The sequence below is a fragment of the Heptranchias perlo genome, chromosome 20, assembly GCF_035084215.1.
Source record: "Heptranchias perlo isolate sHepPer1 chromosome 20, sHepPer1.hap1, whole genome shotgun sequence".
NCBI lineage: Eukaryota > Metazoa > Chordata > Chondrichthyes > Hexanchiformes > Hexanchidae > Heptranchias > Heptranchias perlo.
In genome coordinates, this window is record NC_090344.1 from 49,792,558 (window position 1) to 49,810,664 (window position 18,107).

The window sequence follows — 18,107 nt, forward strand, 5'->3', positions numbered from 1 at the left end:
ATGCCATCCTCTTTCATTGTCAAACTGCAGATATTTCTCTGCATTGGCTCCCACTGCAATTTATTTTTTAAAATGACATTAACGTGCAAATGAAAGATTAAAAATGTAAAATATTGACCAGTTATGGATTTCCCCCCCCCACAGTAAAGAAATACATCTCAAAAGGAAACAAAAAATGGTGCCTTCTGAGCGCCATTTCACTTCAAATTCTACCACCTACCTCCATTCTCCGAATGATCTCCCGGAGAGGAAGGGCAGTCTCACTGCCTCCAATGAAGGTGGTTGTGGGTAAATGGAAGACCTTGTCGAGATCCGACTCATCTAGGCCATAAAATGCTGCACAATTTTGTCCGTGAGATATGACACGAGGACACAGAAAGCCACAGTGCAGCAAGGAAAGATGAAGGACGGAAAGCGACACACAGTCCATGAGGTTGAAATAGGAAACAGATCACAGGAGGTGCAGAGGAAGCAGTGCAAACAGCATGCAACGCAAGTTGGCAGCAGCGAAAGGTCCGAATGGAAAAATATGAAACCAAAAGATTTAATAGTGCAATGTAAATATTATATACACAATTTCAGAAGGCATGAATGTTAGAGTGTCATGTCAGCAGCCACAAATGGAGGAATGTGGCCACATGGAACAGGTAGAAGACAGTTAAAAAGATACATTATTGAATGATGAGGATGGATATCCAATTTGCAATTTTTATTTGAACAGAAAGGGGAAGCACCGTAGAAAAAAAAACACACATTAGTGTACACAATTGGAGACGAGGAAAGGAGAGTGAGAAGGGATAAACAAGAAGAATAAAAGTTAATTCTTAGTATTCAACTGCAAAATTATCGTGCAAAACTATCTAGAATGCTCATGTTCCAATAAACGGGCACAAGAGGTGCACATCTAAACTGCGGAGTCACACACCAAACATGCACAAGTGAACACACAAGCCCAATAATCAGTGCCCTCTCTCAATGGTGAGTGGGCTGGAGCCAAACAAGCACGTGCAGCCAGCAATTAGTACAGTAACTCAGCAAAAATTCAGACTCCAGATTATTAGGTGTATAGATACGGTTCTTCCCCCTTAAATTTAAGCAAACCTTTCTCGTGCTTCTCGTTAGAACCAGAAAACAATACTGGACTAAATTTCACGTGTTTAACACTTTTGATCCAAATACTGTTTAAAGGTTTTTTAAAAAACAGTAAATGCACAGCACAAGTTGATCAGCATCTGAGAAAGAAATCCTCCTTCCTATCCCACCAAAAGGATTCAACACCGTTAGTTTTGTAACTCCTGGCAAAAGTTGGAGCAATGCATTGCTCACTTGTACTACCACAATAATGTACCTCAAATTCCACCTTCAGGATAAGATCTACCACTGCACACCATCCTATGGGCACCGGAGAAAGATAACTGACACTAGTTTGGGAATGACTATTAAAAGGGCACTTTTAAGATGTAATTTAGTTATACTGGATTAAGTCAGGTAAACTGCTGTAATTTAATTTAAACCCTCAATAGGAGTGAAAATTTCTGACCTCGTCTGAGGTGAATTTCAATAAAAAGGTACCGCCCACAAAACCTTCCCAAATTTTACAGAAGCTCTGGGCTGGATTTGAACCAGAGCCATTATGATGAGGGCTGAACCGGATAAGTGACCAGTCCCACATTAACCAGTGAAACCCTCATTTGATGGCTCGTGAGGTAAGCTGTAATATATATTTATTAACATTTTATAGAAACACAGGGGAGGGAAGGGGGAAACAACTGCGTTGTCTTGGCATATTTAACATCGGAAACAAGGGTTTTAAAATCTATCGAGTCGGAGCCAGCTCCGTACCCGGGTGTTTTTACCAACACAACACATCATCAAAAACATAATTTTCAACTGAACAGAACAAAAAGGAAAGAAACAGCATCGACAGAGATAACACAAAAGAACAAGGAAGAATACCTCGAGGACATATCTGGATCATTTTAATTACTGGTACTAAATATCTGAACGATCTGAGGAAGACTGCAGTAGGTAAAAGTCCTGAGTTTACAGTATGATCAGCTGCTGAGCTAAATGATCAAAAGGATCAAAGATGGTGTCATTAAGCTAGTTTTGACACAACTGCCAGCTTAGCATTCTCCTTAAAAAGACTAGGTATTTCTCTTGTGGCATTGCTCATGGATAGTCTGAAGTACTTATTTTGTTTGGCTGCTACCTAGCCTGCTCCTTCAATACCACTGTCCAGGTCCTGCCTGTAGCAAAGTGGTTTAAATCGGTGCAGAGTTCAGAGTTTAATTGATGTTTAGCAAGGGAAGTTTGCAGATTGCCAAGTGCTTGTAAATGTTGGTTTCCAGGCCAGGAAAAAAAAACACATTCCTTGCTCGAGCTTTTGATTTTAATAATTTTGGCAAGGTGCAATTTCTGGGGTGCAATGGACTCTCTCAATACTCTAGCATAAAGAGATTTTCTCCAGCTTTAATTTTTTCTTTACAGTCGACATGAATTGTTATCTATATTCCTGTTTTCCAGATCAGACCAACAGGGTTTGGGGTAAATATTGACGATTCCCGTGTGGAATACGCTTGTATTTGTCGGCTCATGGGCAGAGACACCAATCTAACAACCAGATGAGATAGTAATGATCCTCTTTTATATTCCCCCTCTTCCTGACCACACGAATCAATGGGATACATTCCACCTTGGTTTTCACAGATTAACACAAACACAAGACACACATGAATATACACAACAAACAACAATCTAGACAAGGTACATGGCTCTTAAACAAAAAGAAACACGTAACCCTTTTGGGAATTGGAGAAGGATTTTTTTTGGAGGTGTGGAAAACATATTCTTGAAACAAAAAAAAAGGAACAGTCACATTACACTTCCTCTATGAAGTGTGTTCGGTGCAGTTGTTGACAATTGGTTTCTAAGAATCAGTATAACCATGATCAAGTGGTTGGATTGGTATATTATTACTGAAGAATCACAGCTAGACACTCATCTGCAAATAATCAAATGTTCTGACAACAGATTTCATTTTCCTCCCCCATCTAAATCAGACATGATGTTTACAATGCCCGATATCGCTTACACAGAATATAGTGTACTACACTCATATCTATTATGCATTTTCAACACACCAAACAATGTCAGTTGCAAAAATTTAATCCCCAAAATATAGATTGTAATCGATTACAGATCAGAGATGTCATGATACATTAGATGAGAATTCGTCTGCGTTTTAAAGACATTTATTTCCTCATTCGACGGGTGATCACTGACCTTTGGCAATCACTGTTGCACCCCTGCTCTCTCATTGCTTTGAACCACTGATGTCAGAGGTGCAGCCTCAGGCATGCTCTGTGTATCAATCTGTTAGCTCGTGACATCATCCAGTGGAACTAATTATTCAAGAGGGGTCACCACAACCCACACAAGAGTTCAGCTGTAGAGTCAGGATTTCACAAAGTTAGATTGCAATTTATTTAATCGGGGAACACTCACAGCACCTTGCATTGTACATACTGAAAAAAAATGCATATTTATGACAAAATACTTGAGTCTCTCCCATGTCATTCCTCATAACGAGAGGATATGGTAGAAGTCTGGGAGAAGCGTGAGACAGAGCAGGAAATGGATAGGGGACTAGGTGTTTTGTTTTGTTGCTGTGACACATAACCCAATCAGTAACATAAGAAATAGGAGCAGGAGTAGGCCACACTGCCCCTCGAGCCTGCTCCGCCATTCAATACGATCATGGCTGATCTTCAACCTCAACCCCACTTTCCTGGCCGATCCCTGTATCTCTTGATTCCCCTAGAGTCCAAAAATCTATCGATCTTAGTCTTTAATATATTCAACGACTGAGCATCCACAGCCCTTTTGGGTAGAGAATTCCAAAAGATTCACAACCCTCTGAGTGAAGAAATTCCTTCTCATCTCAGTCTTGAATGGCCGACCCCTTATCCTGAGACTGTGCCCCTAGTTCTAGACTCTACAGTCAGAGAAAACCTCTCAGCATCTACCATGACAAGTCCTCTCAGAATCTTATATGTTTCAATGAGATCACCTCGCATTCTTCTAAACTCGAGTATCGGCCCATTCTACTCAATCTCTCTTCATAAAACAACCCTTTCATATCAGGAATCAATCTAGTGGACCTTCATTGCACCATCTCTGAAGGTAAGTATATACCTTCCTTAGGTAAGGAGACCAAAAGTGTACACTGTACTCCTGGTGTTATTTCACAAAAATCCTGTACAATTGCAGCAAGACTTCCTTACTCTTGTACTCCAACCACCTTGCAATAAAGGTAGCATACCATTTGCCTTCCTAATTGCTTGCTATACCTTCGTGTTAACTTTCTGCATTTCTTGTACAAGGACACCCAAATCCCTCTGAGCACCAACATTTAATAGTTTCTCACCATTTTAAAAAAACTCTTTCTATTCTTCCTACCAAAGTGAACATCGTCATAGTTCCCCACATTATACTTCATCTGCTACCTTCTTGCCCACTCACTTAACTTATCTATATCCCTTTGCAGACTCTGTCCTCCTCACAGCTTACTTTCCCACCTAGCAAACTTGGATACATTGCACTCGGTCCCTTCATCTGAGCCATTAGTTTTGATTGTAAATAGCTGAGGCCCCAGTTGATCCTTACAACATCCCACTAGTTACAGCCTGCCAACTTGAACATGACTCGTTTATTTCTACTCTGTTTTCTGTCCGTTAACCAATCCTCTATCCACGCTGATATATTACCCCCATGAGCCTTTCGTATGGCACTTTATCGAGTGCCTTTTGAAAATCTAAATACACTACATCCAGGTAGAGGATCCCCTCTAACTGCCCTGCTAGTTACATCCTTGAAAAACTAATAGATTTGTCAAACACGATTTCATTTCATAAAACCACGTTGACTCTGCTTAAATCGTATTATGATTTTCTAAGTGCCGTGTCACTACGTCCTTAATAACGGATTCCAGCATTTTCCCCACGACTGACGTCAAGCTAACTGGCCCGTAGTTCCCCGTTTTCTCTCTCCCACTTTTCTCATTTACTACCTTCCAATGCGCTGGGACCGTTCTAGAATCTAGGGAATTTTGTAAGATCATAACCAATGCATCCACTATCTCTGCAGCCACCTCTGAGAATCCTAGGATGTAGGCAATCAGGTCCAGGGGATTTGTCAGCTTTTAGTCCCATTAATTTCTCCAGTACTTTTTCCTTACTAATATTAATTACTTTAAGTTCCTCACTTGTCTTAGGTCCTTGGTTCCCCACTATTTCTGGTATGCTTTTTGTGTCTTCGACTGTGAAGACAGACACAAAATATTTGTTTAAGGTTTCTGCCATTTCCTTATTCCCCATTATAATTTCTCCTGTCTTCGCCTCTAAGGGACCCATGTTTACTTTCGCTACTCTCTTCCTTTTTACATACTTGTCAAAGCTCTGACAATCTGTTCTTATATTTCTTGCTAGTTTATGCTCATATTCTATTTTCTCCCTCGATCAATTTTTGATCCTTTGCTGGTTTCTAAAACTCTCCCAATCCTCAGGCTTACTACTCTTCTTGGCAACATTATAAGCCTCTTCTTTTAACCCAAGACTTTTTAAAAAAATTCGTTCATGGGATGTGGGCGTCGCTGGTGAGGCCAGCATTTATTGCCCATCCGTAATTGCGCTCGAGAAGGTGGTGGTGAGCCGCCTTCTTGAACCGCTGCAGTCCGTGTGGTGAAGGTTCTCCCACAGTGCTGTTAGGTAGGTTGTGCATTACAGAGTTTCAAAGCTTGGAATACAATATCAGTGAACTTTCCATGGTGTTGCTGAGAGTAAGGTTGGGAACATATTATTCTGCTGCCAACACGTGGGTGGGCATGCCTGGCTTGTTTGTGGGAAGTTGCATATTGGAGCTTTTAGATGGCACGTGATACAGAAATTTGCATTAGATGGTGTGAGGTATCTGGACTGTGACATATAGGTTTTAACATATTACTAGTTAGTCTACAGTGAAGCTGCTCCTGATTAGTGCGGAGCAGTGCATGATGAATTCCAGCTAATGGATGTTGTCTGAAGACAATCCCATTCAGATCAGTGGGAGTGTGCAGAAGGTGGATTTGGTATTTACAATTGTACCAAGATTGAGCTTTTACATATAAAATATGATGAGCAGTAAGGAAACTAAACATAACAGCACCATGGAGGTAAAAATTTAGATAGTAAAAAAAAAAATTATATTTTTCTGAATGAAAAGTGCTCCCATAAATGTATTTCCCTTAAAACTTTTTTATTTTGGATGGTTTTGTTCAATCCTGTCCCCACGCCTGTGTGTGGAGACTGTGACTTTGCCTCCATTTAAAACAAGTGACCCATTAAAAAATTTGTCAAGTTACAGCTTCATTGTTTCTGATTTACAGCCCCATGAAGTATGGAGTGGCAACAACCCCAAGCCAATTGCCGGCAGTTTTCAAAAGTTACCGAGTGCCTTGATCCTCAACATGACATCAATGATTTTGAAATCAGATTTCAAGTATATTTAAAAATCAACATCCAGCCCCCACACAACAAACCCTTTGATGCTGCTTCTGATTTTAAACCCCCCCACCCCAGTCTCACTCAAAAAAATGATTAAGAAAGCTGAAAAACAACAAAATATAACTGGCTGAGCATCAAGACCACCAGCATCGGCCTACCTCCTACCGTCAACTTTTTCAGACGCTCCTTGCAGACTGCGATGTCTATGGGGTAAGAGTGCAAGAAACAGACAAAACAGAACAGCGAGCAAAACAGTTAGTTTAAAAAAAAAACTGTATAGAAAGTGTCACAAGCAAAAGATTATTTGAATAATTGCAATTAAGCCTTTTGTAATGCAAGGCAAATTAAATTAGTTGTGGTTTCATGACTGCTGATGCAATGTAAACACACCAATGGATCCATAGCAAAATACTGAAAGAGTTGCTTTTTTTGAAAAAAAATGAACCTGCAACTTTTAAAACTCCCATAGGCTGGTCCATCAGATCCTATCCAGGGGCTGGTAGTTCTGAAATTTAGCAAAAAAGGGATATCATCTCTTTAAATGCACATGTATATGTGAAATGGAGGGGAGAGAGGGGCTGTAAAAGGCAAAGAATGTAGCCAAGAACATTTTCAATCTTCTGCTAATGCTGTGCCTAAAACATTCACATTAGCATTTGAAAGCTTGTAATAATGAGTGCCGAGGAATATTGGATCACTCAATAAAGCTTTTTGAGTTCAACAACCAAACTAATCAAAAAGGACACTGTCACTCTCTGTAATTCACCTCTTTTGCTCAAGAAATGGGAGCGCTTGTTCTTTTAAAATTAAAACAAAATATCAATTTTGGAAAAAAAAAGGGCCCAAAACACCCAAGTATTGTACTGTCAACCCTGAGGGGCCAGGTTCCAATCTCAGCATCAGGCATGGTCACACAGGGCCCTGAGAAAGTGTCCACCAATCTCTTGGGATGAGCCCACTGTGCATCTGTTCAAGCACCAGACCCTTGCTTTCTAAACTGAGGATGGTGTTGAGTGTGCTTGGGGGGAGGGAACATCTTTTAATAAAGTTCAATTTCTAATCAACAACAAGATCTCATGAATAACACAGGGACAAACACTTTCAGTACAGATTTAGATGCTGATCCCTGTATGGTTCTTAACAACTGCATCATATGGGATTAATCATGCAGCACAAAAATAAAATTGAAGTGATTTTCAAGAAATTGGCCATGCATGCTGAAATACAAGGCTATGTTGTGGGGTGGCGGTATTGGTGCGTAAACTACATGGATGAAAACTCGTGCCTCTGTGCATCCACAGTCATAGGCTAATATCCAAAGCAGCAACACACAGCCTGTATACAGCCAACCAATAAGCCTTAAACAGCAACATTTAGGCAGCAAAATTTGCAGCAACATTTCTGTTCAGACACATTAGCCTCCAGAGGTTTAGCAGTTTCACACTCCAGACCACACAGAATGAACGAAATGTTCCACCATTACCGCCATCCACTCTTTACCTGGCAAAGCCAACAAGACATTGAGGCAGAATTTTGGAAGGGGACACAGAGCTCTTAACTGCTCAACTAACGGGCAGAGGAAAAAAAATTAGCCCAACTCGACGGGCTAGCAAAAGAATAGCCATTCGCAGGTTGAGGCGGATTTGGAAATAAATTTTCCAATTAAAGCTCTGCATACTGTTTGGCTCACTGAAATCTTGTAACAGTTGCATGATAGCAGATTAATTTATCAGCCCTAGCTTATGGGGGTTTGGAAATAATTCAATGTGAAATTTGGTTGTTACAGTTGACATTGTCCACCATGCAACAACCTTTTATTAACTGGAATGAGTTAGTTTTTCTTAAATATTTTATCAACATCCCAAAAGGTTTAAGTAATAAACATACAGGATAAATAAAAATGCAACACATACAATTACATTGCATTCTATATGTAAGGAGATTACATGCATCAAAAAAAGAGAAAATCCAATCCAAATCTATCTTTGCGAGTCCACACGATTGAGCTCTCAGTCGGGCAAATGGGTCAAGTAGCTAACCAGTTGCCTCTAGCATGCAAGAGCAGTGAAACATGGTCCCATAAACATCAAATGTAGAAATGGCTTACAGGGAACAAGGAGATAACTTCCATAGAGCAGTCAAGAAAAGTGGTAGATAGTGCCATTCCAGTACACACAAAGACATTAGGCAGTGATGAAGGATGGGGTATATCACAGCGTGTGAACGGTTATTTACCTGTGTGTCTGGTAATCATAACGTCCAAAGTTTGAGAAGCAAAAACAAGCCATGTACGCGCAATGTTGGATCAGCTCCCCCCCCTCCCCCGAGACCTGGTGGATTGTCACAAGAAACACGAAAAGTAGGAAATCCTTGTATTTCTCTCCCTCTCTCTCCAAGATATATTGAAACTGCAGAAATCAGTAAGTCATGAACAAAATGACAAGCGCCATCAGCCACCCACAGTGAATTCCTAATCTCAATTTAGCAAGAAATAGGATGCAATTCCTTAGTGAGGGCAAGTCGGCAGCTGTCCCTAATGAAGAATGGAGCACAACTATCCATGAATTCTTCCAACATATGAGCAAAGTCCAGAGTTAGGACCAATACTGATCCATTACGAGGTCTACCCAAAGGCAGCAACAATGCTTAATCTCAACATTCTTATTTTCCCGAGATGGAATGCAGCAAGAGTGATTCATCAATATGGAAGTGCATCGATGATGTGTTCACGAGAGAATAGAGCTGTGTGTGGAAGAAAGCCTCGGTTTGTTTTGGAGAAGATATTTCCACACAAGTAGAAAAAGTACTGCGCCGATAAAGAACTCAGGCAGCTGTGTTGCTGCTCAATTGTTTCAGTAACTTACTGAACAACCAAGCAGGAGAAAAATGGTTAAGTCTTTGAGAAACACCCTAACCCCCAAAAAATATTTAAATAGTTCTCTGGAGAAAATAGAAAGTTTTTTTTTAAAAACTTCCCAAATCTTCCAACAGTTTACAATTCCCTCGGTAGTGTAAGTAGATACTATCCTCTTCCCTTTAACTTCTGAGGTCACATCACTTCAAAATACCTCAAGAGATAATGGCCACCCGTGGGTTCCATTCCTGATGTCTATCCAGTGAACCCCACTGGAAAGTGGGTCTGTGTGTACGTCTAGCCAGAGCAGGAGTCGGCTTGGGTGTGATGCTCTCCATGGTTGAATAGCCCCCAATGCTATTCTGCGCTTACATGTGAAGAATGGCCACTTGGAAGAGGCGGTGAAGGCTGCCGGCGTGGAACTGAATGCCGTAAAGAATTCAGGGAAGAAGAAAACTGGGGTTAAATAGGTGGAGATGACAGAACAGTCCTGAGATAGCATTTCTTGCCATTAAACAGGACGGAGGATGGTACTGGAATTAGCAGCCGCTGGAAGCACCAACTGTGTTCAGTTTCCAAATTTATTGGTGACTGAAGATGTTCTGATCAGAATTAATTTTTCTGGAAAAACTCAACCACCCAGGCCAACCCTGCCTTATTAAATCTTGGCGTCAAGAGTTGAAGAGGTGTTTTCATTTTTTGCAAAAAAACATGGGAGTTATAATTCAAACTCCGGGTCACAGCAAGTACAGACAGTTATAATTACTCCCAAAATTAAGGAGCTGTAATTTTAGGTGTACTGGTTAACTCCCTTTTTAATCTGCTGACAGCACTATGTGCTCAAATTAAGAAATGTTTTCCTTCAATTTCTCAGATACACAGCTTAATATTTATAAGCTACAATTTATTTTGAAGTGGATGGACCTTACACACGAAGCAAGTGGTTATAGGGAGATCTGAATCAATGGCCCAAGCAGCGATTCATTAGAGGTCACATGTTCTGCAAATTGTTACACATCATGAAGGTACAATGAAGACTGCCTGACATATACTAGCCTTTTGTAGAGGTGAAAATACAATGTGGGGGACACAAGGAATGAGTGTTGATATATTATCATGCTGAATCATGGAGTTAGTGGAGACACTTGTTCACATTTCACTGGACATCAGCGGTGCCCGAGTGACAGAAGTGCTTTGTCAGGAAATCCAGCATGGTCTTGGGGGGGGGGAAAAAAAAGGCTGTTTTTGGGAGGTCACTGGCCACAGAGTTTTTAACCCAATGCATTCAAACAGAGCCACCCCATTTCAAAAGGAGCTCTTCTGGAAGTTGCCAAAATGCTGCAAACCATCAGCTGAAAGAAAAAAAAAAGCAGCTTGTGTTTGGAAATCTGTGATTTCTGCTCATCAGCAGTTTTCCACATAATGCCTTCTTCTATCCAGCTGTGTCAAAAAGGCTAAAAGTAGATTCTGATAGTGGATAGTCGGCGAAGGACACCACCTACATTTAAATACAACAGGCTTGGAACACGTTAGGAATCCACAAGGGGTGGAACTGGCATTAGGCCCAGTTATTTATTCCTGGGCAACACTGCCGTCAATGTAGCAGCAGTCGCCCTTGCAAACACTGGCAACGTCACGCTAACCTTTACTGGTGGGAAGGACAGCAGTTTATTGCTACAGCACATTATCTCTGCTGTGCCAAAGTCTACACAGGGCACTTCATGATAGCTACTTCATTCCAGTTTCAACATCAAACTTGAAACAAAAACAAGACTGTGTTAAAACAGTGCCTTATCACATCCCTCAGAAACATCTCAAAATGCTTCACATACAATGAATTACTTTTGAAGAGCAGTCACAGTTATGTAGGCAAGCCTGGCAGCCATTTTGCACAAGGCAAGACACCACAAACAGCACTAAAATGAATTGCCGTTAATCTGTTTTTGGTGATGCTGTTTGAGGACAGAATGCTGGACAGTCTTCAGAGTGCCATGGGATCTACAACGTCCGCCTGAACAGGCAGGCAGAGCCTCGGTTCAACATCTCTTCAAAAGAAGAGAAAATAAATTCTTCTCTCCTTCTGTCATTTACTTTTTGTTGAAGATTATTTACTTAGACTAGCAATTGGAGTTGAATTGGTACCAAAGATACAAAGAGTGTTTGAGATCTGGAGTGTATTTGTCCTTTCAGCTGCTGGACTCAGTAACCTTTCAGGGAAGGATCAATGTAGAGCATTTTTACTTGCTTGATTTTAAAAAAGAGTTAGGAAGGCCCCATTAAATGCTGAGGAACCCCATGTAGCTTTAAAACACTGCAGATCTGAAAAACATTCAACATCTCATCTCCCAAAACATTAGTCAACCTGTCACGCTAAACATGAAGAGAAGGAATGCACAGGGTGACTGCCCTCAATTCACAGCATTCAGCAAATTAAACTTGAACAGGTTTTTAAGTTTGATGCAGAGACCCAGCACCAAGATTTAAATAGATCATAGGAAGACGAATGAACCACAAGTTTTAAAAACCGAGCCATGCCAACCAGAACACAAAGTTTAGGCAAGGGCCTTCAGGACTTATGCATCACTCTGTTCCTTATTTGACAATTCTACTTTTTAAAAAATTTTTTTTAAAAAGGTAGCCCAAACATCATCCCATCCCACAGATCAGGTAGGTGGCCTGCTCCCCAAACTCTGCCAATGCTGCTCTTTAACCAGTTGATTAGAGCTGCCTTTGTCAACTTGGAGCAGGTCTAACACATGGGAGGTCGAGTCACCCTGCAATTGCTCTTCCACTCGCCCCTGGTCTGCTTGAAATTGAGTGTCAGAAACAGACTGTGAAAGGGGCCATCATTACTGTTCACTCTGCTTCAGCACATACCCCCTCCACATCTTCTGGTGGAAGAGGGCCATCAAGAATATAAGTCTCTGTTTTTACTGTAATTCATTGTTAAAAAAAGTGTCCAGCCAGAGCTGCAAAGTATGGACTTGCCCGTAGGCCAAGCAAAGTAGCACTTCACAACAGGAACAAGTCTCCTCCCCACCCACTTTTGACCAACAGAGCATTAGCAGCTGCTGGGTAGAAAATTCTTCAATTGTTTGCCTTCTTTATGAAAGGAAGCACGTGATTGGTCCAGATTAAGAGAAATATATATATTATATATAATATATATATATATATAAAAAAACATGCTCCTAAAAGCAGACTGACACGAAACAGACTGTTCCTTTTACTGTGTTGATGCAGGTAAAAAGGAACCAATTGAGGAATGTGTTTACGCAACAAGGCATCAGTGTGACATTGAGAGAAAGCAAAGCAAGCACGTCAGCAGGGAAAAAAAAAATTCAAGCTTCTAGGGTTAATGGCCAATTAACAGATTAGTGAGCAGATTCAAACTAACACATGATTTAAAATGAAATCATTCCAGGATTAAGTGTGCTGCAGAAAAGTTAAGGAAAGCATTGTCTGCTACCACAGCCATATTTTTGAAGTGTTTTGGAAATTCTCTCTGCACAGGGTATGAAGGTGGCACCAGCCTCACAGCAGCTGGCATTGACTTCAGGCCATATTTAACTTCACCTGGGCAGGACACTGTCTGCAGGAACAGTAGAGTACATCCGTGCAAAAAATTACTCCCAAAGCACTGACTATAAGGCCCCAGATATCGGTCAGTTGGCAACATTCCCTACCTACTGTCAAATAGATCTACAAGAACCAAGAAGGTGGCTGGTTTGAACCCAAATCTGTGCTAAGTTAGCTGAGGAAGGAGGGAAGAAAGTTAGAGTTCCTACTTTTGATTATTACCCAACTGCCTCTGCTAGAAAATGCATGTGTGGACTTTGGTTGAGGATGGAATCAGACTCGGCTGTCATGTGCTCCCCTTGGTCCACACTTGCCATACAGGCGCATACATAAAGGATGGCCATTTGGGAGAGGCCTTGAAGGGCCATTAGCACCCGTGCAGCTGGACCCAAGCACGCATCAGCACTTTTAACAGAGCTGAGAGAAGTGGAGGGGCAAAAACAAAATGTCTTCTGGACAACTGAAAAATCTCATCAATACATCAGATGTGGAGAAAACTGTATAAGCCAGTTCCTACGGTTTGCAATTTGAATTAAATATAAAACAAACTAGAAATACTAAAAGTTGAGACAAAAAAGTTAACAAAATGTGTGTATGCAGGTTTAAAAACCTCCAGTGTCTCTGCACCAACCCTCAGTGCTGAAATACATTTAACCCATCACGGCCAATTGTGCAAATGTGCTGCAGTGAGGTAGTGACAGCAGATCTTGTGATGGGGTTCGAAAGTATTGCCGAACACAGGAGGAGATTTTCTTTCTAATTGCTGTAGGGGACGGACAACTTGGATTTTTGTAACCAAATTGAGCTGATGGGAGACAGAGATGTAGGTCGAACACAGAGTGGCTTGTTAGCGAGCCCCACCCAAGCACTGGCTTAATTCATTGTGCAGGCTGCAGAGGTCAGCATTTTGGAATCAGAGCCAGCGTACAGAACAGGAGCAGGAAGTGTTCAGAAGCGCATGCATCCTTCACAGCTTAACACTGAAAGCCCAAACTCTACGTTGCGAAAACTAGACAGAGGAGCTCAAACAAAGGAACACCAGCCATTCCAGAGCCCTCACCAAGTCCGTTTGAGGAAGTTACTAGGTTAGCTGGTACGGACGAATCCTGGTCCGCATCCAGAATTCCTAGAGGGTCCAGTTGCGCAACGTGATGCCCTCGTATCTAGAGAGAGGAAAAGAGGGGGTGGGGTGGAAGAGAAGGGGCAAGGGAGGAAAAAGAACAGTTTAACATATTTCCTTAAATATTGATAATTAATTGCAAAACTCATCTCACCAAGGCTGGAGGAACCAACAGGAAAAGCACTACGAGACTCATCAAAATCTACTACATTAATGCCAAGTGGATCAAGTTTTGTGATGTGATGACCCCTGACCTGTGAACAAGGAACAAGAACATTCAAGAAAAAAACACATGCTTTATTTGTGTAGGCACACCACAGAGCTGCTCAATAAGCACTTACACCGTACGACAATTACCCGCATTAGATCACTTAACGTGGATTACCACACCGCTCCATTTTATACTGAACACTTTTGGAGTTTGAAACACAAATGGAACGAGCTGTTAAGGTGAGGAATTGCCTCTGGGGGTTGTTTGAAAATCATTCCCACACGTTTCCAGAAAGAAAAAAAAGAGGCAAGACTCTCACTTCAGATGGCCGAGACTTGCTCAGCTTTTTCTCCCCCTTCTATTCTGAAGGTGCTGCATCAGGCTAGGTTACAGTTCCACAGGCATTAGCTGCTCTATTGTGGGCACAGGAGCAGTGAGCATCACTAGGCTATTCCACCACAGAGGGTATGACAGACCAGCCTGATTCTGTCCTCACCGGATGTCTACACCCATGCACTTTCCAGCAGAAGATCACTGAATGGCAATCAGGAGCAGTAATCTTGGTTGCTTTTCCCCCCCTCCAGACCCTGGGGCTGCTGAGGTCAGCTAAAGCAACACATAACAGAAATTAAACCTGTGATCTTGTGGCCTATATAGCTTAATGCTCTGGGACATCAGAGAGGAGCTCAGATCTGCCAAATTTCAGTAAAATGGCCAATTAGTCTATTGTAAGATCTCTCAACTCATCTGTTCAGTGAAATTATGGCAGATAAAGTTCAGAATTTTAAACACATGCCAACTGTGTATGTGGAGGGTGGAATCATGGAGACACAACCAATAACAGTCATGGCACAGTTGAGGAACAGTTTCTATTTTTGCCTCTTCTCCTGACAGCATTTACTCTTCAACGACAGGCCTGCAACCTCAAGAGTTTCCACTCCAGCTTCTTCTAACCTTACACGGCTCCTTTCTGGCCTCATGCCTTGGCCACCAGCAGCTGGAGAGACCACGACAACAGTCCAGCCTGGACCCCTCTGCGTATTTGCTCTCTACTCCCTCTCCTTTTTGGAGGGAGATGAGTTCCTTCCACTCATTTCCCCTGCTGCCCCCCCCTTTCTGTGGGTATATGTGCTGGTGCTTCAACACGCAGCATCACCTCACTGCTGACTTGACAAACTGATGACACATGGACGGTTCTCAAGATGACTCCAAAAAGTTTCAGTACATGGTGCACATCATGATGATTTTGGAACTATAGTTCTGCATCAAATTTTTAGACTGTGAAAAAAAAACACACACACATGTGGTGTTGTTGCCTCATTGTTTTCTTCAATAAGATCTGGACAGTGTTGGTGGCACGAAACCAACTCCATTGCAGGCCAGCACTCAAATCAATGGGAAATGCAATGGAAGTTGGCACAACAATACGGACCTTGGTGTTTCCTATATCCTCTGTAAATTCTATTGAATACAGCACACATTGCACGTGACATCTAATGGTGTAACATCAATACTGTATATGCTGAAGTTGAGCGCCATGGATCCTTTCAACGATATCTAACTGGAATGTGGACTATTCATTGAAAGATAGATGGAAACACTGCCAGGAAAAACAAACTCCAACAGATGGTGTGTACCATTGTCGTTCTGTGCTAGGTTAGTTCTGTGCTGATCAAGTGGAATGGGATGAAGCAATGAAATTAAATGTGACAATATTGAACCAACCAAGCAAATATGGTCAATGCACAATATACACACACTCATTCCTGTTGCTCAGATCCTGGTTGTTATAGGACATCTGATAGTGAGAAAATCTGCACTTCAAATCTATTTTTATCCAATTTCCATTAGCTGACAAATGTTCTTTGCTGAAAAATTAGATCTTATCAGCTTAACAGCAAGGGTCCCAAGTCCCAATATTTCATTAACATTCAACAGAACATTTAATTACAGGATAAAATTACTACTTGTCACCCACTGGATGCCTTCTAATGGGAAATAAAAATTAACTGTGTCTATCAGCAAGCAGAAGATCTTAGATTAAAATAAGACACAATGTATTTAGCCAGATCTCTATAGAGGGTAATTTGTGACTTTTAAGATACTCACTCCAAGAAAACCAATTGCTGATTTGGTAAGGGTTAAGCCAGTGCGGAACAAACATACAGATTAGGCTCAATCCCCTATTATTCTGAGATGGGACAGCATTTCAAGCCATAAAATTGGGCTCGATAATCGTGGGCTCGGGTTGGGGCGGGGGGAAATCCAGCTGGGGTCCCCAGCCATGCTCATTATTCATTGAGTTCAACTGGAAAGCATGCTTGTATGGACATCAGGTGAGTGCAAGATCAAGCTCTCCATACTTATATAGCCTGCCAACACTCGTGCATTGAGAATGGCCAGTGAGTTCTCAGTTCCACAGGAACTGATTCCAGCTTCAATCCCAGCTAACATGAGAGGCGAGGAACAGATGCAAAAGAAGTGGAAAATTACATAAGATCCCCACAGAGATCTCCCCACAGTTGGGAGATTTACACATTGTGCGAGAGGAGACTGACTGGCCGTCCATGCATCCATATAATGCGTCCGACAGGCATGGCTGTGTCTGGGCCCAAGGTGTAAGATAAATTCTTCAAATATTCAAGAAAAATTCTTTTAGATTTTGACAAGATTACAAGCTAGCACACGTAAGCATGTTTGTAAAATCACGAGCTATTTTCATACCATTAGATGAGCATTCATAAGTCAGACAGACTACCTGTGGCTATGTGTATTATGGCAGATAGACAGGGAACGCCCCATGACATTTACAATCAATGAGAGAAGAGCTCAGACAAACATGCACACATGTAAAGCTATCTGTTTAAAATATTTCAGATCACACAACACAGAGTCTCCCTTTGATTCATGTTCAGTTGATTACCTGGTAAGCTCTGATGAGTGACTGTACCGCTAGATGATCCTCCACTAACTTGTCCACATTTGGCTGTGCGACTACCATGGACTGGGCATGAGATAAAGAAGCCAGACTTGCACCCAGTGGTGGAGGACTTTGGTAAGCAGTGCCCGGTGGTGCTCCTGCATTGGCATTTCGAAAAAATACATCCCAAGACTGTGGAAACAAAAATAGAAATAAAGTGGCTCCAAAACTCAAAGAAAAAAAAAAGTTTCGACACAGCTTTAAACAGAGAGACAAAAGAGAAAAACACCTATTTGAACAACAGGAAATAATGTGTGCCGCCAGTGCTGCATGGTAGAATGTGAGGTTGGGCCCAATCACTACAAATTCCATAGCTTAACCTTCGTAAAGAAGCACCCGGTAGATGGTAGCCTCATGAAGAGGATACTTACCTCCAGCCCCTTCTGCACCTTGCACAACACCAGTGAAGACCTGGGGACAAGTTACTTATTCGCCCTTTCAACTACATAATGCTGCATAGGTTGTTACCGAGGTTGGAGGGAAATGAAACAAGATCAGAACGGAATGTGTCGTCTTCAAAAAGTATTTACATAGCATCGGGAGTGGGCCAGTCAGCCCCTCGAGCCTGTTCCGATATTCAATTGGATCATGGCTGATCTGTATCTTAATTCCAATCTTGGTTCTGTAACCCTTAATCCCCTTGCCTAACAAAAACAAAATCTATCAATCTCAGTTTTGAAATTGTTAACTGACCCCAGCCTCAACAGCTTTTTGGGGGGGAAAAAAAAATTCCAGATTTCCACTACTCTATGAAAAAGTGCTTTCGAACATCACCCCTGAATGGCCTAGCTCTAATTTTAAGGTTTTGTCCCCTTGTCCTG

The 18,107-nt window shown here is 41.7% G+C and overlaps 1 protein-coding gene across 4 annotated transcripts in view; it reads right to left on the bottom strand.

The window, feature by feature from the left end:
• The window catches only part of LOC137335848 (2-oxoglutarate dehydrogenase complex component E1), a 78,869-nt gene that overhangs the window by 32,250 nt on the left and 28,512 nt on the right, over nucleotides 1-18,107 (bottom strand). The window contains exons 3-8 of one of the 4 annotated variants that reach the window (XM_068001322.1): nucleotides 17,230-17,418; nucleotides 14,283-14,349; nucleotides 9,786-9,804; nucleotides 9,144-9,148; nucleotides 6,701-6,745; nucleotides 221-336 (exon numbers count right to left, since the gene is read on the bottom strand). In XM_068001322.1, the coding sequence (XP_067857423.1) occupies nucleotides 221-336; nucleotides 6,701-6,745; nucleotides 9,144-9,148; nucleotides 9,786-9,804; nucleotides 14,283-14,349; nucleotides 17,230-17,418 (441 nt within the window). Of the gene's footprint in view, nucleotides 1-220; nucleotides 337-6,700; nucleotides 6,746-9,143; nucleotides 9,149-9,785; nucleotides 9,805-14,035; nucleotides 14,139-14,249; nucleotides 14,350-17,229; nucleotides 17,419-18,107 lie in introns of all 4 variants that reach the window. The other 3 variants (XM_068001318.1, XM_068001320.1, XM_068001319.1) reach the window with 3 other exon arrangements.